Source organism: Sarcophilus harrisii, chromosome 1 (genome assembly GCF_902635505.1).
Source record: "Sarcophilus harrisii chromosome 1, mSarHar1.11, whole genome shotgun sequence".
In the NCBI taxonomy this organism is placed as follows: Eukaryota; Metazoa; Chordata; class Mammalia; order Dasyuromorphia; family Dasyuridae; genus Sarcophilus; species Sarcophilus harrisii.
The window spans coordinates 551,575,775-551,598,494 of record NC_045426.1 but is presented as its reverse complement, the minus strand read 5'-3'; the positions used below and the strand labels follow the sequence as shown (position 1 = coordinate 551,598,494).

Below are 22,720 nucleotides of genomic sequence, written 5' to 3'. Positions count from 1 at the left end.
ACAATATATTCAGTATCAGAGAGTAGGCTTTTAGTTCTTTCACCTCCAAAATAAATTTTGGTTTGCACCTGTTTCATTGCTGTAGAAAGCTCCCGGTGAGGAGTCTCCCTCTTTCAGTGAAAATTGACATTTCTTCCAAAAGTTGAAATTTGCTTTTTACACCAAGAATTTATGTAACTTCCCCGGCATCAGATGGTGAGTCTGAATCAGAGGTGTGTTAAATCCTAGTCTTTTGGACTCCCAAGACAGGCTTTCTTTTATTATGCCGTGTCACCAGGAAGAATAATTTTATTCAGTTGTATTCTGAGAAAGTCCACTTGATTTTGTTAAGTTGTATTTTATGAAATGGGCCACTTCTTATACTCCCAACTAAAAGTGCCCTCTTTTCCTCTGCCTGAATTAAAGTTCTGAGTTTAAAAAAGCTACCAGCACTCAATATTACTATGTTCTCATAAGATCATATACTTCTCAATTTCTTTTTAAGTACTATAGATGATTGCAATTATATGTGAAAGGGTTTTGTTGGGAAAGGAAAACAAAACAGAAGTCTCTTTGCATGCGTGTTTAAATTTGTCACTCTCAAATTTACCAGCAATTTAGGTCACTAAAAGTAATAAGGTTAGAGTAAAAATAATAAGATGTTTTCATAATATATGAGAAATATATGAAACTGCTTTTGAAGACAATTATGATTTTTCTTGTCTGTGTTCTAGGTTGTTGAAGCAAAGCAGAGGATTCTCAGCCACAAAAGATCATCCAAGAGAAAGAGGTATGTTGTAAGTGACTCAACTAGGATAATTAGAACTATATTAAACTACTTTTAAATGAAAAAATATAGCAACTTGGCATTCAAAAGTACATATTCACTATTCTATTTTGTATTATCAGATGGATCAATTAATATTTCAAATGATCCACGATTTCTCTGGGGATTAGTATTCCTTCGTGATAGATTGTATCATGATAGACCTTGACAGTGTCCAGGAGCTTCTTTACTTGGCTGCCTTTTTAGTGATAAACCTCTCTGAACTAGAGCACTGGGCCTTGTGTGAGGAAGATCTGAGTTCAACTCCAACCTCAGAAGGTTGCAAGTCATTTAAACTCTTATTTGCCTCAGTTTCTTCATCTGTGAAATGGGGATAATAACATCTGCCTTCCAGAGTGGTTGTGATGATCAGATGAGGTAATAATTGTAAAGTGATAAACACAATGTTTGGCATATAGAAATAATTATATAAACGTTAGCTGCTATTATTATTTACTGCTAACTAGCAGTTAAGATGTTGGATGTTGCTCAAAGCTGAGCACCTTCTTAAACCTTTCTAGCGGGTACCTGAGTGGCTTAGAGTTAGTGGATAGTTATGTGAATAGAGCCTTGGACCCAGAGTCAAGAAAACTCATCTTCAAGAGTTCAAATCTGTCTTCAGATAGTAGCTGTGTGACCTTGGATAAGTCAGTTAACCCTGTTTACCTCAGTTTCCTCATCTGTAAAATGACCTGGAGAAGGAAATGGCAAACCACTGTAATATCTTTCCCAAGAGAAGTCCAAAAAGGATCACAAAGAGTTGGATACAACTGAATAATAATCATCACCTTGTAAGAACTTGCTAGAGTTTGGACTTCATTCACATGGCCTTCAAGAACCCAGAATTACTTTTACAACACATTAAAGATCAGATTAGAACTTAAAGGAGGGAGTCGTCTTGTTGGGGTACAGAAGCAGTGTCAGAATCATTTGAAGAAATAAGATAAGACTTCTCATTATATCATCTGCCTTTATTTAACAGAGTGTAATGGTCAATCTAATCTTTTATTCACTTAAAGAATCATACAGGGAGTGTACACAGCAAAAAGAATGATGCTTTTAGAGTGAGAAGACCCAAGTTCAAATCTAGCTTCTGTCATTTATCCAGTGATCTTGGGCAAGTCATTTAAGCTCTGTAAAATGAGAAGGTCAAACCAGACGACCCATAAGTCCTCTTCCAGCTCTGACTCTGCACAGATCAAATGGGATTTTAGGGAAGAGATTAGAACTGTAATCCATGAGAATTCATCTGATTCTTTAGGGGAAATGGAGATTTTAATCACAGATGCTTGAATCTTTCAATTTTAATTCTAGATTTTTTTTCTTTTGAGAGGAAATCTTCTGTTTAGGTAAATATATTTTCCCCCATAGTCACAGAATTTGAGAGTTGGAAAGCATCTCAGTGGCCATCTAGTCCAAATAATTAATGAAAGGAATTCTCACTATAATACATATAGTGGTCAGGCATGAAGATCTCCAAGATGACAGAACTCTTCCCATCTTAAGGCAGCCTATCCTACTTTAGGACAGTAATTAATAGGAAATTTTTCATAATAATCTAGCCCCCAGACTTAAAGTGACCCCATGGACATTGGTGTAAATGTGAGATTTTGTCCACTTTGACAAATGAACAAACATTACCACGGCTACTTCTTCTCTTTTGCTTTTAATTTTTCTTGGATATATTAACAATCCAAATTATTCCACATTATTTTTGGTGGAACTTTTAGTTTTTTCAAAAGCATTTTTGCCTTTTTGACCTCATTTGATTATAATTTGTGAGGCTGGTAGGACAACTAAAATTTCCCCTTTTTGCCTAATGAAGCTAATGAGGCAGTGAAATGAGCTGTTTGAAGTCACATATTGGCATTGACAGTGTCTGTCTTTAATTTGACTTCCAACTTGGTATTCTTTCCACTGGTCCTTGATCCTACTTGTGGAAAGGTCAGAACAAGGATGAAGTTGAGAAAGATCATAAGCAAGGCAATTTTGATATTATTCCATTAAATACTAAACAAACAAAATAATTTGTCAGTGTTTCACATGCAGTCCTTTTTTCTGTCTCTTGTATATGGAAATGTTTACAAATGTTATCAGATTCATAAAAAAAATTTATATATATATATATATATATTCCATTATACTGAAAATTGTTACTGTCAGTGTCTCTTTTTTGAATTAAAGCATGATATTTACCCAAAACCTTTATTAAGACATCTTGATGGAATTGAGGATATTGTTGGACCAGGAGTCTAGAAAACTGAAATTTAAATTTAATCTCAGGTACTATGTGATCCTGGGCAAGTTACTTGAACTCTGTGCAATTTCTTCATCTATAAAATAGGGATAATAATATGTACCTCCTAGAGTTATTATGAGGATAAAATGAGATAATATTTGTAGAATGCTCTACCAGTTGCTATTATTGTTATTTTTGTAAAAATGCATATATCACCCAGAAAGTGTAATTTATCAACATATGAAAATGGATTGTTTTTTATGATTCCTGTCTACTTCTAGAGTCTGAGAGAATGAGATATAATAAGAAGCTTTAAAAAGGTATGAAACATAGATACTACTCTGAGAAGTTAAAGCTTGGTAGAGAGCTAAAATTTGACTCCTGAGTAGCTAGAAGAAAATACTGAGTCAGTGAATGGAAGATAGAAAATGCAAAATCCTCTTAATTTACCATTTTTGCTCAGGGCCAGCTCTGCTTTCAGCAGTTACAAAAGCCAAGGAAGAAGAAAACTGGTAAGTACAGCTTATACCAAGTATAACTTCTGTTACTTATATATTGAGTGTGTTTTCTCCTTTCTAGGCCATATTGAGTGCTAAATTAATGACTTTTAAAATGGATATATCATGATATGCTTCAAATGGATAATTTTGGAAGGAAGCAATGAGTTTTTTTAGCATAAGGTTTCTTTAATATCTCTTCACTTCATATTCTCTTTCATTTTAAAACTAGAATGGGGCAAAAAAATAGTGTAGAAATACATGCAATGGTGGTTTATAAATTCATTTGGAACAAGTTTTGAGGGATGATGTAAAGGTACATTCAGTATTATTAAAAAAAAAAAAAACTTGAAGGAAACAAGTGAATTTACAGAAAGCTTTGTGTGAGATCTAATTAAGCCAGATACAAACAAGAACAGAATTATAATCCTTTGTATAGAAAATTGTGTTCATCCATCAATGGTGACAGCAGAAAATCACCACATTTGGACTCTAGCATTCTGCTTCCTTATAGCCTTCTTAATGTAAAAAGGTAGAAGTGACCTTGGAGTGGAGGAAGATGGAAAGAGCAGATGGATTCAGACAGAAAAGGCAGCATGGTATAATTGAAAAGGTACTGGATTTAAATTCTGCTGCTCTAATACTCATGGAATCTTACAAGGTCTCCCATCCATTGAGTGGACCCTTCACAGAGGGTTTATGGGATCTTATAGTCAAGAATTGTGTGAGATGAGAAAGTCTGACTGGATTAGGATAAATTCCTTTATGGGAAGCTTTATAAAATTATCTAATTTGAATATTGGTAAAGCTGTCTCTCAAATGATACATATCCCAACCCAGCCAGACTTTTTCAACTTCATGGAGATGGAAGAATCTAATATCTTATTATAGGGGAAAGAGGAAAGGAACAAATTTTTAAAGTTTCTATTGCATGCCAGACATTTCTCCTTATCGATCTTTTGTAGTATGGGAATGAGGGAAGCCTGATAGTAACATGGAGTTTCCCTCTTGTTCCCTGGAATATGTGACACACTGACTTTCTGAACTTTGGATAACTTCCTCTCCTCCCCCCTTAATGTAGAAGTGGGAAAAGATATTTATTCAGAAAACTCTGTGTTTGCCTTCTTTAATGTCAATTTGTACATAGCTTTTTGTGTTTGGGGATTAGGAGGAAAAACAGGTCTTTCCTCAACACAGGGATATTATCCTCTGGTGACAGAAATGAATGACTTAAGTGTTGTTAAATGACTATGGTTAGGTAGCTAGGTGACACTGAGGATAGTTTAAGCCTGGAGTAAAAAGATTCATCTTGCTGATTTTTAAATCCAGCCTCAGATATTAGCTGTGTGAACCTGGACAAGTCACTAACTCCAATTGTTTTGTCAAAAAAATTAAAATGTTAATAATTCAAATTAAACATGTGGATCATACTTATTTTTCTGGAGTGTTGGCTGTTACTCAATGGTCAGGACAACACTCCTGCCTGTAGTCATTTCAAACCCAACCAAAACAGAATTCATTTTCCCTTTTAAAACTTATCTATCTTCTAAATTTCTCTGTACTTTAGAAGGTGTCATCACCCTTGTCACACAGATTCATTCTGTATGACATTTTCAGTGGCATCCTTGACTCTTTGCTCTCGCTCCACATAGCCAGTTACTGAATTGTGTCTCTTATGTTTCCATAACATCCTCTCCTTGGTTTCTCCATTCACATAGCTACTTCTGTAATTCAGAAGGCCCCCTTCAGTTTTTGCCTGAATCATTGCAGTAGCTTTCTAACTGGTCTCTTTGCTTCAAGTCCTTCTCTACTTCAATCTGTCTTCCACATAATGCCAAAGCATTTCACTTTAGGAATAGTTCTCACCATGTCACTTCTCTATTCAATAAACTCCATTCTCTCCTCCACTGGGATCAAATATAAATGCACTTGGCTTTTAAAGCTCCTCACAACTTCTTCTAGATATGAATCATTTAGCTAATTGGAAGAGGGGCACAAATAAGGAAAGTTGGGAGAGAAAAGCCAAGAAATAGCCCATAGCAAGAAGGCAATTATTCAGGATAGAGAGAGCTTTGATGTACACTTTTGTCTAGTATCTGATTCACGTATGACTGACAAAGACTGAAAAGTTATAGCAAATTCAGATTCCTAAATGACTGTGTGACTAATAAATATTGCTTCATTGTATCATAGTTAGCAGAAGTAATAATTTTAGGTGATTAAAATGAGATAGAAGTGAGATATCTTACTGAAACCCTATTTTGGACCATTAGGATAGAGAGAATTCAGATCTTAGAAAAATTGAGTTTGATTTCAGGAGAGGCCTCCAGTTAGGTCTTAAACAAGGGAAATCTTTGCTTCTGCTGGCTGGAAAAACCAATTCATTTTACCTTTCCCTGTTTTGCCACTCTCTGAGAGTGAAAATTCCTCCCAGCCAGCCAAAGGAGAAGCCCTACAAAAATTTTGTACATGTTGGGTTTACAGTTTATTCTTTTTGCTGATGGAGCCTAGCACTACCTCAGCTGCTCAGAGGAGGAGTGGCTCTGCTATCAATGAACTCTTATACAAACTGATTTTAAGAGAAATAAGATATCAAAGCCCACATTTCAGAGCCGAGTTAATACAGGCATACATTTCCCATTCATGTATCTCCATGTTATGGTTTTATAAGTTTGTATCCAAGTGTCCCTCTTAAATACTGTGCTTTGGTCAGAAAATGTATCCTAGATTTATGATAGAATGGATTATTTTTGCTTTGTCTTTTGCTTTTTAAATGTTTCTAATTAAGAATTAATGTGGTTAGCTAGTTTGTAGTGGGAGGCACACTGGTAGGCTCAAGAAGTAGATTGTTTAGTAATTAGCTCTTCTCTTTGAGTTACTGCTAAAACCTTGACCACTAATACTTGTAACCTTCCAACTTACTAGTGTTTTGAGTATGGATTCAAATGAACAAGACTGCTTCTAAGAACCTAGAGCGGTATAGAGGGATGAATGCTGTGTATCTACTACAGTATTCTTCTAATATTTTATATTTTATCCCCTCTATAGTACAGCCATTATGGTTTTCCTCTTGCTTCTCTGTACCTAGACAGTTACCATATACTTGAAATGCTCTCCCTTCACCTCTTAGCAGCCGTATCTTCAAGACTCAGTTTATTACCTGTTACAGGAGACCTGTCCTGGTCTCCCACCTACTAGTGTATTTTACTATAAGGTAACCTTGTATTTACTATATAGTATCTCGTTTATTTCTACATAGAGTAATTGTCTCTATTGGAATATAAACTCATCAAAGGAAGAAAGGGTTTTTTCCTATTCTTTGTATATCTAGCACTTACCACAAAACCTAATACATCTCAGGTCCTTAATAAATTCTTGGTGATTGTTCAGTAATTAATTTAATCGTGCTATGAAACTAATATCCTAAATCTAAGATTGCTGGCACAAAACTTTCAAGAAACTTCAGAAAGAAATGAAAGTTTTTTCCCTCTTTCCATAAAATTAAGGATTATACCTTTTTTCTAAAATTTATTTTTAAGCTTTGGGTTTCTTTGTCATTAAAAGGAAGAATTTTAACTCAAGGCTCTATTCATGCAGCTTTTTGAGGAGTAAGAACATATAAAATGTTAAAGTTGTAAGTGTTTAACTAAAGTTCAGTTATGTAGTCATGTTTTATAGTAACAACCACCTGATTAAAAACTTTTTTTAGGGAGATAGCTCTCTTGATATTCCTTTTTGCCCCTGCCTCTTCCGCCATTGCCTCAAAAAAAAAAAAAAAAAAAGCATATCACCAAATGGAGAATCTAGACATCTGGAACAAAATGCCATCCCTTTGAGAGTAGTGGTAATGTGTTTTAATCCATAGATATATTAACCATAATTTTCTGAAATTTCATATTGAATTTGTGTCTTTAAGTTTAGTGATTTTAGGAAACACCTGTTTTCTGAAAGTAACTGTGAAACCAGCAGTGATAGGAGTGGAAGCTCTTGGGTCAACAGCCAAAAGGGAAAAAACTTTAAAACATACTTGAAGCAGAAAAAGCCAAGAGTCAGAAGTAAGTTAAGAGGTAAGTTTAAAATTTTACCTGCCCCACAAACCCACTATAAGCTAATCAGTAACAAGTATTTCTTTGGTATTTGTTCAATTCTGTGCTGGGTACTAAAAGGTGATACAGACATATAATGAAGTCCCTGGCCTCCACCTTCTGTATTTGTTTATACATGTTCAACACATGAAAAAAATGACATGACATAATTACTCTGTAACATTCAACTTAGAACTTTAAGTATTATAATTGCTTGCTTGTTGTCTCTCTCATTAAAATGTGAACTTCTTGAAGACAGGAACTGGTTTTGCCTGGCACATAGTAGGTACTTAATAAATGTTTGATGATTAATTTGGCTAGAGTCAAATTTTTAAAAGTTAAGGCTATCATAATCAAGATGGGATTTGAGGAAAAGAGAGGAATTCTGTTGTCCCCAAGGAATGGACAAGGAATTCTCGAGGTGGAGAAAAAAGGATGAGATAAGGCACAGTTACAAGAACAAGTGCTTATGGTACAATAAAGTACAGCTTGAATAGAATGGAATCTGTTGTGTTGGGACAATAGTTTCAGATATTGAGAACTTTTAACTGGGAAGAAGAGTGGTTTAGAGTTAATGTGATTAAAAAGTAAAGAACTATAATAACAGGCCTGAGGATTTGTCTGTTTCTTATGAAATAAAGCAATGTGCTAGTGGCTTGTTTTTCCTTTCAGTTTTGCCATTGTCACCTGCAAGTAGTGGCAGTGATCAGCGAAAGGTCAAAGTAAGTAGATGTATTCCAACTTAACAGAAATGAACCACTTTCTAAATTTTTAACTCGGTGCTGAGCACTGAGGAGACGAAAGGAGACAAAATAATCCCTTCTTTCAAATTCTAATAAAAGCTTTCATCTGCAGGGTGGGATGAGACTCAGATAAATAAAATCATAAAATGGGAAAAGTCCACGTTCTTGTGTTAAGGTGAAGTAACTGTGCAAACTAAACTATTACATGTGAATTTTTAGAGTAGCTTATTCAGGTTTTTTTGTTTGTTTTTGATGTGAAAAACATGAAAAATTCAGCCATGTGTCTGTGTATACTTAGCATTATCCTATTCAGAAACTGCAAAGGATTTATGACAAAATCATTTAGAATGGATCTTGAATGTGTTCAAAATTCTGACTATTGAATAACCCCAGGAACTTCTGATGCAGTGGAGAAAGAAGTAATAGGTGTGTGTGTGTGTGTGTGTGTGTGTGTGTGTGTGTGTTATATATATAAGATTTTTACCTATGTGTATATAAACATACACAGAACAATTTTATATATATTTACATGTGTGCATATGTATATATAGTATGTTTGTATACATATATGTGTGTATATACACACACACACACATACATATACACATACCTCTATTTGTAGCCATTTCTAGGGTTGGGGGGAGGGAAGATAAAACAAAATTTCATGATAACTGGTGTGTATTTGAATGAGTAACAGGTTCTATATGGTAGATTTGCAGTTTCATGTGCAATCATCTATTTTTATTATACTGTGTTGTGAAAGTTCTTCTTCCATGAATTAAAAATAAAATATATTTTGAAAAGAAGGGTTAGCATATTTACTTATAAACTTGTTTTTATTCTTTGGTCTAGATATAAATTGAGATAAACATTTAGCCATGAGATATTTGTTTTATTGGTATATATTCTGGACTTTTTTATTTGAAAAATATATATAAGAACCTATTTTTCAAGATTCTTGGAAGGATGTTGTAAAGGTCTAGCAACTTCCTGTTGTTGATGGAAAAAGTATCAAGGTGGTATTTTTAAAAATCTAATCAATTCTGTTTTAGCCTATATCAGTAGGAAAGAGGATCTCAAGGCAAAACAAGAACAAAACCTCAGACTTGCCTGTGGTAGAATTCCAAGATAGCACAGTCTTTCTAACACCAGAAGATTCTGCCAAGAAGAAGCCCTGTATGTCCCCAACTTTGTTCTTTTACCCATTTGTTATACCTAATTGAATTGCTGGTGTATATATTGGGAAGGGGGAGGCTTTTTTCTTTTACATTATTTTCTGATAATGAAAGGATACGATTAAGTTTTCCTTTCACATAATCCCATTATCCTCAGCAAGGAGAAGGGCACTTGGTTTCCATTCTAATCTTTGAAATCAGTTTGGATGGAAGAATGTAAAATTGAGTTTTCCTTTTCTTCCTCTCACCAGTAAAGTTTTATTCTTTTTATTTGTCATGATCCGCAGGTGCCATCAGCAGGTGTAAGACATAAGCAAAGAAGAAAGGGAATGGGGAATGGGAATTAAAGAAAAGAATGAAGTGGGTGGAAGGAAAAAGAGGAGAATATAATTCACATTGATGCAAAATCAGTGATAAAAGGTTTCCAACTATTAAGTCAGGTAGCACTTGATGGCTCCCTTTCTATAGGCTTCATAACTCTGACCAATGGCAACTCACTAACCTTGGCCTGTATAACAATGGCATGCCATTAATTCCTTAAAAATGGGCAAAAATAATTTTTCTTCTATCTAAAATGCAAGTTAATATTTGAAAACTTCTCATTTGTTGACTACCTGAAATCATTGCCTAATGCATTTGTTTATCCTTTATCCTTCTTGGCTCTGACTCCCAAGTCCAAAGTGCATCCTCATTATGTGATGCATCTTCCCCAGAGTACTCAGATGTCACTGAGGATATATCACAGGTAAAATATATATTATTATTGATTTATCTCAATATGAGTATTTTGATATAGTCATATGTTTAACTTTAGGGGAACACATGATCTAGGTTTTTATTATTTTAATGTAAAAGAGGCAATTTCATAGTGTCTGGTTTTTGTTTATTATTGTTATCATTTTGTTTTTAGCCTGCAGCAACCAAATCATCAATGGAAAGTGCCATCCTTAAGCGAAAACAGCAAAATGTGGAGGTATCAGGTAAAATTAAAGTGACATACATATTCCTGTGCTTATACTCTAATGTAGTATTTCTTTCCTGATAGAAGAGGGGAAATGACAATGCCACAGAGATAAATGTAAAAATAATGAAAAGCCACATAATTTTAACTTGAACCCACTAGATATCTCTTTAGCACTTACTTCAATTACCTTTTAGACATTTAATGCAGGATAGAAAAAGAAATTTATCTGCCATAGAAAGGAGTAAATTAGCTACCTCTGATCTAAGTAGTATTTATTCATTCTTAAAGATACAGTGGAAAGAACCTTGACTTTGGAGTCTAGAACTGTTTAAATTCAAGTACCACTACTTACTGGGTATGTGGTCATAATCAAATGATTAAGTTTACTAATCCTCAGTTTTCCCATTTGCAAAATATGGATTGATAATACCTTTAATGAGGCTCAAATGATAGAACATATTGTATTATTTCAAAGTCAATCAAGGATCCTAGAACCATAAAAATTTAGTTTTGGAAGAGGCCTTTGACATAATTTAGCCTAAAAATTTCAGAGTTGGAAGGTTCATCAATGACTATGGTATATAATTTATCACCTAAATAGAATCCTTTTTAAGCCATACCTATTGAGTATTCAGCAGTCTCTCCTTGAAGATCTCTGATGCAGGGAAACCTGCTATCTTCCAAAGCTATCCATTCCATTTTGGATCACGTCTAATAGTTTGATGCAACTTCTACATGTTTTTCCTAGTTCTGTCCTCTGGGGCCAAGCATAAGGAGTCTCACTTCACTTCTACAATATAGTCTTTTAAACACTTGAAGATAATCACTTCAAGAATATGAGTAGAGGGAGACAAGGAAGAAAATGATAAAAGCAGAATGAATGAGGTCTCTGTTGGATGTCATTTATAGAAACACATTAATACCTATTTTAAACACATATTTAAAAGATATAATATAAACCATCTTTATTTTTCTTTTAAAAAGGAAGATTTTGCTAAAACCAATACAAGTCTCACTTCTTCCAAACTCCCTCGTAAAGCAAAACAAAGTTTATTCACATTCAATTTCTTGTTTTCCATCCAGACATCTGGCTTCAATTTGTAGTTTATTCTGCTTAGAATGGTAAAGAAAGCAGGTATATTTGGGATACTCTGGATGTATTGTTGCATCCTAATGAACCTTAGGATGTAATCCATTCTGCTTAGGACAGTACCTTGAAGTTTGATACTAAGATATGTGCCAGGACTAGACTCACTCCCAGTCTCTTAATATACTAGCATTTTTGCTTGTTATATCACACTGCTGACTTGTTGATAGTGGGGACATGGAGAGAGATGAAAAATTAAAATATATCTCATCTCTTTTTTTGAGGAGATTTAATCTAGAAAGATAGGAGAAAACCATTGTGTAACTTCTCTGAAACTTTTCTGTGTATTCAGAAATCTATAGGAAATATTTGACTTTTTAGAAAATGTTAAACTAAGCAAGTTGTAAAACTATGGAACTTATTAAGGAAATTGATACTAACTGAAGATGGAAGTAAGGCTTAAGTTAATTGAGTGAATTAGTATATTGACTGCTTAACTTTTTATTTTCGAATTAGAAGAGTATCACTATTGGGATTTCATTCAGAGCGAGATAGGAGAGATTATTTAAGAGACTATTGTAATAGTCTGTGTAAGAGATGAAGTATGATAGCAGTGGAAAGAGAGGGAAAGAAAGAGATACAAGAGCCATTTAGAAGGAAAAACATAAAGGAGACATTAATATAAGGTAAAGACAAGAGAAAGATGATTGGGAAAGATGCTTGGAAAAAATAGCAGTAACACTGTCAAACTAAGAGGAAAAGTTAACTGGGGGATGCCATGCAGGGATGAAAATGATGATGTCTAATTTTGACCAAGGTGGCCATAAGGTTATAATAGGATATTTAAACAGAAATGTTTAACTAAAACTCAGCAGAGAGATGAATTTAACTCATGAAGAATCATGTAGTTAAAAAGACTTTCAGGAGCCATTTAGTTGGACCTGGATCACAATATTCTGTATAACTTGCCTGACTAGTGCCATCTTATTGCCATCGAAGGGCATCCAGTTTGATGGAACCTAATTCTTCCTAAGGACACCAGTTCTACTTCTGGATATTCTAGGTATTAAACTATTGTAGATCATCATTTCAAACTGTTCCATATACTCAAACAAAATAGTCAGACCTGAATTTCCTCAGGTGAAGCCAGAATTTGCCCCTCTACAACACCTGCTCCATGTCTGTATAAGCCTAATCTATCTTCCATATCAAAGCTCCTTCTAAAGTGGGAGATTAAAGTAATTGGGAGGTGGGGGTGGGGAGGTGGGGGTGAAGTGCTGAATATAGTAACAGAAGATCTGGGTTCAAATCTTGGCTTTTCCATCTATTACCCTATTTAACCTTTGACTCTGAGTCTTCCCTTTATCAGATTAAAGTCAATTGTTTGTAGTCAGTGGCTTCTGAGGTCCTTTCCAGGTCTAAATCTATGAAACTATAGTAGGCAATGATTTACATTCATACTAATATATCGCTTTCTTTACAGTGGCCCTCTGGGAAACAGTCCCATTATTATTTTCAATGCTCCAATGGTTCTAGAAGCCAAATTTTTATCCCATATCATAATCTGAGGAAGTTTCATTTGTGAAGAGCAAAAAGGATCCTTTATATAGTATGGTTTCACTCCTACGTGTGTGGTGGAAAGGATCCCATTTTATAAATGATAGGGTATCACTGAACTGAGGTTTTGATGCAAGGGAACTCTGTATGACCTGAGTGAACTCTGTAAAAATCTTGTAATATCATAAAAACCATGTCCCCTTTAATCTGAAAAAATCCAGACTCCAAATAGTTTCACATCCTCTCAAGAGGGAGATAAGCAATACCATTCAAGGGCAAATCAAACTCCTATTGATCTTTTGGAGAGTCACAGTCTCAGGAAAGACTTCACATTTAATTGAGAGATCCCGGTCTGATCAGCTCAGGCTGCCCCAACCCCCTGCCAAGAGTTGCTCATAAAATAGGTTTCCTTTTACTTTGCAGAATGTTCAAAGTAGGACCTTGCCTGCTGAGAAGGCATTCTCTTCATAGTGCCAGCCTTTATTTCCCTAATAGGACTATGCCACTAAAAAAAAGTCAGTCTCTTAGCAAAACTGGCTTCCTATCCAACAATAAACTTCCATTTTTACCATCTAAAACTTTTCAGGTTCGTGAATTCTTCCATGAAGAACCTGCACCTCTGATCAGAAGGGAATTTCCACAACTCTCTAACTGCCACTAACCTCATCAGTTTCAATGTATTTGTACTAGAATAAGGGACTTTTGTAGGGCTGCCCTTGATAATAATAGCTAACATTTATAACATCCTTGCTATGTATGGTCTGGCCAATGAATCTCCATCCTTAAAACCAAAGTGTTGAATTCCATTTTCCAGGCTCCAATTAAACAGGTTCTATCTATCAAAGGGGGGGGGGGGAAATAGAGCATATTTCAGATTTTAAATGGGAGAAGAGGATCAGAACATGAGGTGTAGCCTAGGAGATACTTAGGTAGATCACTACAACAAAAGCCTGGAAGGTAGACTTCTAAAATGAGAAAAGTCGATGACTGGGGAGAGAAAAAAACAAGTGAAGAAATGGAAAGGAAAAATGAAAGGGGTACTAGAAAGTATTTATTTTGATTTAGCCCAAGATTGGCCCTAAAAAGATTGTGTCTTTTAAACATTATTAGTCATTTAACAAGCAATTATTATGCAGACACTAGAGTGATTGTGGGGGTGCAAAAATAAGCAAAAAGAAAGATAATCCTCCCTGAAAAAAGCTTACATTTTAATGGGCAAAGATAACACAGAAAAGGAATCTAAAAAGCTGGGAAGTATACAAATTTAATGGAATGGTGATAAAATCTAGAGAGACAGAAGAATAGATGGCCTGGTACTTTTCCCCAAAATGGAGGTTCTAAGAGGAACTTACCAGTGAAAGAAGGATGGTGTAGGTTGGAGGGAATGTTCTGGGGTGAAAACACAGAGGCTCCTAGTTCAAGCTGTACCTTTGCTTTGCAAAATGTTTGTAATTTCTGGGGAGAAATTATTTCTGTTTTTCTGTTCTCTTTTGTTATCATTTGAAATGCTTTTATTTCCTTTGGTCATTTTGAATCAGTTGACATGGCAGCAAAGTAGTAACCATAGAAACTCCTTAGTAATAAGCAATGTTCTGTACTTTGTCTTGTGGTTGTTCAATTTATTATTAAATTCCAGAAAGGAGAAAACTTGGACCTTGGGATAATGTGATGTTTATGGAGCATTCTTTGCCTTTAGATTTCTCAGACCATACTTTGATAAAACCAAAACACCAAAAATTAGAAGAGGACCACACATCATTTTCCCCTCTTGCCTTAATGCCAGGAGAAAACACAGGATCTGAAGGTAACATTATATATATATAGCAAAGTTAAAGGGAAAATGTTAATTGTGTGTTTAAAAAGGCTGACATCAGAATCTGGCCAATGTGAGTGACTGATGAACTACAAGGATAGTGCAAGAGGGGAGGTAATAGTTGTGAAGATATACTTCACCTACTTTAAAGTTTTGCTTAGGGCTTGATTATTATAAAAGAAATGAAAAAATGAATGAAAAAGCATTTATTACATGCTGCCTATGTGCTAGATGCTGAGGATGCAATTATAAAATCAAATATACTTCCTATCTTCAAGGAGTTAACATTGCAATGGGAACATCACATAAAGGGGAGTGGTAGCCAGAGAAGGACATTTTGATATAGAAAGTTGAGTCACTAAACATTTATTAAGTACTTCCTATGAGCCAGGCACTGTTTTAAGTGTTAGGGAGACAAAGAGAGCCAAAAACAGCCCCAGCTTTCAAGGAGTTCAGAGTCTAATGAGAGAGACATTCTATAAACTACTATGTAAAAGCAATATGCATGCACAATATGTATATGTAAATAATTCACATACTTTTATGTAAATATGCATACATATTCCCATATACATACATGTATATGTATATATAATTATGTGTATATAAAGATCGGTGTGTATATGTATATACATATATAAAAATAAATACAAAATTTGTAACTAATCTTAAAGGAAAGAAACTAGCCTTAAGTATCCCTAGAAAAGGCTTCTTGTAAAAGGTGGAATTTTTTATGGCTCTTCAACAAAACAAGAGGATCCAGGAGATAAAGATAAGAGAGGAGAGAATTCCAAACATTGGGAACAGCAAGTGAATATGCCCCAAGTCTAGAGATAGACTATCTTATAAACAGAACAAGAAAAGCCAGCATTGCTAGATTTAGAGTACAGTAAAGGAAGAAAAATATTGAAAAGACTGGAAAGGTAGTGGGGAAGTTTATGGAAGCTTCTAAAATCCAAAAAACATAGGATTTTACATATGACCCTAGAGGTGATAGCGAGTCACTAGAATATATTAAGTGATAACACCAAAATGTATTAAATAATTATAATAGCTGAGTGGGTCATAGAGAAACTTGAGATAAGGACACCATCCAATATGCTGTTGAGATAAGCCAGGTATGAAGTGATGACCTGTATCAGAGCAGTAGCAGTGTCAGAACAGATAGCACATGTAGGAGAGAGATAGTCAAAGTAGAATCAATAGGATTTGGTGACAGATTGGATATGCTAAATGAAGAGTTGAAGTTTTGAGCATATACCAGATGGTTGGTGCTCTTGACAGTAACAAGGAAATTACAAAGAGGGGAAAGTTTTGGGGAAAAGTAATGAGTTTGGTTTTGGACATGTTGAGTTTAAGATGTCTATGGGACATCCGTTTCAAAATATCCAATAGGCAGCAGTTGAGAGATATGAGATCAGAGATTGGGAGAGAGGTTATTGTTCATTTCAGTTGTATCCCAACTCTTTATGATTCCATTTGGGATTTTCTTGGCAAAGATGCTAGAGTAGTTTTGCCATTTCCTTTTCCAGTCCATTTTACATGTAAGGAAACTGAAGCAAACTGGGTTAAATAAATTTCCTAGGGTCACACTGCTATTATGCATCTGAGATTAGATTTAAACTCAGGAAGAAATTTTCCTGAAACCAGGCCGGGCACTCTATCCACTGTGCCATCTTTCTGCCTGGGAGAAAGGTTAGTATCGAATAAAAAGATCTGAGAATCATCTTCATAGAGATGATTGAATCAGTGGGATTAAATGAATCACCAAGCAAAATAGTATAGAAGAATAATATATGAGAATACCAGGAAAGGGTCTTGAAGAGCATCTTGAGGGGTAGCAGGTAGGCACCAAATTAAAATTCAGCAAAGAATACTAAGAAGCAGTACTCAGAGAGGTAAGGGGATCAAGAGAGTCTTTTTTCTCTAGATTTTTGTGACTCTACTCTCTATCAAGAAGAGGTTATAGAGATATTAAGAATAATGAGATTTGCAAAAACATTGGTAACTTTGGAGAGAGCTGTTTCAGTTTAAGAGAGAGAGGAAATGAAGTAGAGGCACCTAATAGAAAGGCCTTTAAGTAGTTTAGTTGCAAAGGAGGAGAGACGCTATGATCAAATGAGGTTTTTTGAGATGAGAGAGAAATGAATGTATTTATAGACAGAAGAAAGTAGCAGTAAACAAGGAAATACTAAAAGTTATTTGAGAATAATCGAGAAGACAATTTTAGAAAAGACAGAATGGAATGGGGTTATCAGGAAGATCTGGGTTCAAATACAGCCTCAGACATTTATTGACTATATGAAGTATGTCATTTAACCCTGTTTGCCTCAGTTTCCTCATGTAAAATGAGTTGGATAAAAAATTGCAGACCATTGCAGTAGCTTTTCCAAGAAACTCCAAATGGGGTCACAAAAAGTCTGAGATGACTGAAGAATAAAAAATGACAACATGGTTCAGAGTAGATCTTGTTCCATGACTTTTTAATTTAATTTTTTAAATTAACAAATTAATTTTTTCTCTTCCATCTCTAGCATTGGGGGAAAAAAAGAAAACTTTTGTAAAAAATACAGTCAATTTTTAAAAAAAACTGTCTAAAAGGTATGTGTAATTGTATCTTGCATCCATCAGCTCTCTGTCAAGGAGAGAATAATAGACTTTGTCTTTGGTGCTCTGGAACCTTGTTTGATCATTGAGTTAATCACGATTTATGTTTGGGGGGCATGCTATGTAATAGGCACAGAGTATATGTTTAGTAAATGTTTACTTGTTTTTAATGCAATTTTTTTTTACAAGTTAAAAGTATCTTTCAGCTTATTCTAAGAAATACTTAGCCTTACAGGTTATGCCAGAAAATCTAGGAGAATCTTCTGTCATCTCTACCTTTGAAAATTTTATTAAAGAATTGAAGAAAAGATTTAAGGTAATATTGACTTTGACACTTTGGTGAATTCACTACTCCAGTAAGAGTTAGTGGAGGTTGACATAATCACACGTTATAATAGTAAGAGAACAGGTTGCAGTGATTGAATAACTACCAATTTCAGTTTATTTCATAATGCCTAATTGTCTCTTTTCACTGAATGTCACTGAGTTTGAAGGAGAAGAATAATAGACTTATTCTGATCCATATACAGAATCACCGAGTCTCTCTAATAACCAGTGTTTTTGTCTTTCAGGAGACCTGGAAGGTATATGCGTAAACTCTTGTTCATGTCCTCATTAACACTGCAGTCATTCTGACCAAGTTAATAAGAATGGATGACTGTGTGCTAGTAAAAAAAAAAAAAAAAAGTTTAGAAAATGTAAAACCAATATTATCCAGGAGGAACCCTGATGTAATAAAATAAGAAGAGAGATTATTATGAAAATTAGTTAAGACAAGTTTAAAGGCAGTCTGAGAAGTGGAACACCTGGAAATCAAGTATAAAAGCAACTTACATCTTTATTTAAAATTGCTTATATGGGGATTTCATGCTCTGATTGCATGTAGTATGAATAACTTCAATTTTCTGTGGGCTCTTTTAGAATCAATTAAGCAATAAGTGTTTATTAGGCACTTGTATGATTCAGGCATTGTTCCAGGAGTCAAGATAAAGACAAAAATGAAGTGGTTCCTATCTTCAAGGAACTTACATTCTAGTAGAATAAATATATACAAAAATAAGTATGTACAAAATAGAGCCAATGTACAAAAATATTTTAGAAAGGGAAACTGGTGTAGCAGCTGAGGTAATCAAGAAGGTTGAATATAGAAGATTTGATGTTATCTAATTAGTGTTAAGACAGAAGGCTTTGCTTCATTGCTTCTTAAACAATGTTTGTCCATAGCAACAGTGAAGGTAATCGACTGGCCTTGTCTTATATATGGCCAAAATATTTGTCAGCAATTATAGCAATCTTTTAAAACTTTTGCTATTTTTCTTTAAAGCAACTCAGAATATTGCTAGCATTTTAACTAAATGTATTGGAGATGATTTCAAAGGTCCCTTCCAATGTTAAAATGTTATTATTAAGAAAATTATATAAGTTAAAATAGCATATGCTGATGAAGTGAATGTGAGACTTGTTGCCATATGTTCTTGTCCTCACTAATCAATAGTGTCATCAATTAGCATTTTGGCATTATCCTTTTAAATGAAAATATGGTGCTTTTAGTCATATGTTGTCTAGGGTTTTTTCATGTATTTTATTGATCACTTTCCACATTAATCCCTCTACCTTCCCTCTGTTCTGGAATCCTTGTTTTCAATGAAATCTATGTAAATCTAATTAACTTTTTGGTTACGATTCAGTCTAGGAACAAGAAAAAAGATGTTTGTTTCCAAAATTCTATGAAAGCATCTGAGAAGTTAACCATGCTTTTAGACCAGATACATCAATGTAGGTAAATAATCATTAAATTGAACAAGGTCATTAAAAGTGCAGTGATATTAAGTGGTATAGAGACAGGAAGCAAAAAGAAACAAGAAATTTAAGGAAACTTGCCGTATCTGTATCACATGGTAGTAACCACATAAATTTTTCTTCTCTTCTTTTTCTCCTTTTTCCCTCCTCCCTTTTTGTTTTTCCATTCTCTCTTTTTTTTTTTCTTACTTCCCTCCTTTTTTTTTCTTTCATGCTCAGCTTTTAACATACCATGATGGTGTGACTCTGGGCAAGTCTTTGAACTTCTTAGTATTATAAATTGCAGAAGAGGTTCCAAGCTGCATAAGCAAAGGGAATTTCCTCATGCAGAGTTCCCTATATCAATGAAATCACAAGTCCCATGGCTATCCTTATATATAATGGCTATCTGAGATAGGAAGCAGGGAGAATTATGTTGGAAAATATAGGTAATACAAAAAAAATTTTAAATTGTTTTAAAAACCATCTTTTTTTTAAATTGAAAAGGAATTGTTTCTGAACTGGATATGGGTAAGAGTTGGACAGGATGGATTGTAATCTGCATTGCTTAAGAGAATATTCATACTGTTTATGGCTTAGCCCTTACATTTTTTTTTTCTGGAGATGACCTTAAAAAAAAAAGACAAAGCAACAGGTATGGTGTTGAGGTGTGTCTTAGCGAGGCCTCTCTTCTTTAAGGAAGAGAAAGGTACATAATGGCATAAGACAGAAGAGGGTAATAAGTAGGTTTTCTTTCTAAGTGTAAAGTTTAGTAATACTTGAATAATGCTTTTAGAACTTTTTTTTAAAGAACTTTCATGTTTTGTCATCTTAATAAAAGCCATAAAAAATATGTAAAGCAAAGGTGATAGTGTTCATTTTACTATTGGGGAAACTGAGATAATTACAGTTAACTGACTTGCTCAATATCCCATAAAGTGATCAACATGCAGGTTTTCTGATTTCTAGTTCAAAACTGTTAGATAACAATATGTGGCCTTTTTCAAATCATGTCACCTATCTTCTGATCATCTTCTTTCTCCCACCCCTACTCAGATTTTGCTCTCATGACCCTGGTTCTCTGATAGTATGGTGACCAAGTTTTATACAATCTATACTATTTCTAAAATTCTATTCTCTATCCACAACTCTTTTATATAGTCTTCCTCATTAAAATGAACTTGGTTATTGGAATTAGTATAGTCAGTACTTAGCCATAGTAGGTACTAAATAAATACTTTTGCCTTCATTTATTTATTCTGTTAGAGGAAGATCTTAATGTTTCAATATAAAAAACTATTAGGAGCCAATAAAGTATTAAGAAAGAGGGCTTAGTTTTCAGACTCCTGCTTAAATGGTCAGATTTCAAGTTTGGATATTTCAATAAAGCAAAAACTAAACAAACAAATAATCTGGGACAATTTGGGAAAACAAGTTGCTCTGAATAAAGTCAGCCTGCAAATATTTATTAATTTTCCTCAATGAGCCAAGTCCTGTGCAAAGTGCTCAGGATATGAAGAAAGGCAAAAACCATTCCCTGCTCTCAAAAGTAGTCATGTTCTAAATGGGAAAGTCAACCTACAAATAGCTGTCATATATATATGATGAGGAGATGATCTCACAGGGAAGGCACTAGCATTAAGGAGGCCTGGGGAAAAAAATGGGATGGTAGCTGAAGCTTGATGAAAACCAGGAAAGCTTGGAGGTAAAAATGAGAAGAAGAGAGAGTTCCAGGCATGGGGGACAATCTATCAGAAGATGTAATTTCTTGCATGAGAAGCAGCAAGGAGGCCGTTGTAATTGGATCATAGACAATGTGAAGAAAAGAAAGGTGCCAGAGGATCAGAAAGCTAGAAGGGTCCCAAACAGGGTTTTATGTTTGATCCTAGAGGCTATAGGAAGTCAGTGGATTTTCTTGAATAAAGGATAATATGGTCAGATATGTACTTCAGGAGCATCAATTTGACTGGAGAGATCTGAGGCAGGCAGATCCAACATTTGGTTATAATTGTCTAGGTGTGAGATGATAAGTGCTTTCATTAGAAAGTGCTTGTTTCCCTTTCTTTCAAATACCAAAAAGATCTGCCAGCAATTTGGGAGTTCCTTCTAGCAATGTAGATGTCAATCTATCCATTCCCACTAATCTTATACAAGTCTCAGACACTTGGGATTCATCCAGTTTGCTGGAAGCTTTCTTCCTAGCATTTTCATGGTAACTGCTACATATTCTGGTTCTCTACCTGTGATTCCTGGAGCTTGCCACATATCAAACCCATCATCTTTTTAGGTCTACAATTCCCTTAGTACAAATAAGTTTTGAAATGGGTATTAAGTAGGGGAGGGAGACGATAGTTACTAATAGAAATCTATTTTCTACTATATATGTAGATGGAGAACTGGAGTTTTGATAATACATTTAAATATTCAATGTTCAAAGACAATGTTAGGTAATGTTAGAGAAGGATGTAAATGAACAAGTAATTTGGGAGTGGATTTGTTCTCCTTTATACTCTAGCTCTTGTAAACCACCGCCCCTCACTTGTTATCCTCTATCAATTGGATTGGAGGTGTCCATTTCTTTTTAATTTAGAAAAACATATAACTTCATGAAAAATTAAGCCTTTGGAAATGATCGGCCCAATGTCAAAATGCTTCATTTGTAGATAAACAATTTCCAGAGAGTAAAAAACTAATATGACTTTTATGACAAACCAAAATATGTGTAACCATTTCAGCTATATCATCTCCTGCAACAGGAAGAGTGGTCTTTTTTTTTTTATCGAGGTGTACAAACTCCTCAGATAACTAATTTTGTGAATTTCCCCCCCCTCACAAATCAGGCTTGATAAGATAGAAGAGTTCCATATGAGCATTCTTCAAAAATTGGACAACTTTAAGAAGGATGTTCAAGCTTTGAAAGATCTTGAGAATGAAATCCTGGTAAGTTTTTGCTTATCTTCCTCTTGTCTGAGATCTATCTGCTTATGTTATAGGGAAAAGTAATATTAAATAGCAACTTTTTCTTCTCTGCATCAATTTTAGGATGTTTGGAAGGAACAATGCACCAAATTGAATTCATTCTGTGATCTACAAATGCAAAGGTACTTTTTTTTTTTAAAAGCATTATTTTAGGTTCAGTAATTTTAGTCATAGAGTCATAGTTCTAGAAATGGAATGGATCTTAGCAGCCAGTGAGTCAATCTGCTTCATTTTACAGATAAAGAAACTGAGACGCAAAGCAGGGAAGGACAAAGCTGTCATGACAATTAAGTGGTTCAGTGCATAGACTCTTGGTTCTGGAGCATGTTCTTCAATTTGGATCTGAAGTCAGGCCTGGAGGCTTGATTTCAAATCTGATCTCAGACATTA

General features: G+C 34.6%; 1 protein-coding gene across 6 annotated transcripts in view; it reads left to right on the top strand.

Moving 5' to 3' along the window:
• Positions 1 to 22,720, top strand: part of SYCP2L (synaptonemal complex protein 2 like) — a 64,867-nt gene that overhangs the window by 37,561 nt on the left and 4,586 nt on the right. For 5 of the 6 annotated variants that reach the window (XM_031946857.1, XM_031946856.1, XM_031946855.1 and 2 more), the window contains 12 exons: positions 714 to 769; positions 3,508 to 3,556; positions 7,458 to 7,608; positions 8,299 to 8,348; positions 9,422 to 9,545; positions 10,219 to 10,289; positions 10,455 to 10,524; positions 14,849 to 14,956; positions 17,800 to 17,888; positions 19,261 to 19,352; positions 22,192 to 22,291; positions 22,394 to 22,452. In XM_031946857.1, the coding sequence (XP_031802717.1) occupies positions 714 to 769; positions 3,508 to 3,556; positions 7,458 to 7,608; positions 8,299 to 8,348; positions 9,422 to 9,545; positions 10,219 to 10,289; positions 10,455 to 10,524; positions 14,849 to 14,956; positions 17,800 to 17,888; positions 19,261 to 19,352; positions 22,192 to 22,291; positions 22,394 to 22,452 (1,019 nt within the window). The remainder of the gene's footprint in view (positions 1 to 713; positions 770 to 3,507; positions 3,557 to 7,457; positions 7,609 to 8,298; positions 8,349 to 9,421; positions 9,546 to 10,218; positions 10,290 to 10,454; positions 10,525 to 14,848; positions 14,957 to 17,799; positions 17,889 to 19,260; positions 19,353 to 22,191; positions 22,292 to 22,393; positions 22,453 to 22,720) is intronic. The other variant, XM_031946858.1, reaches the window with a different exon arrangement.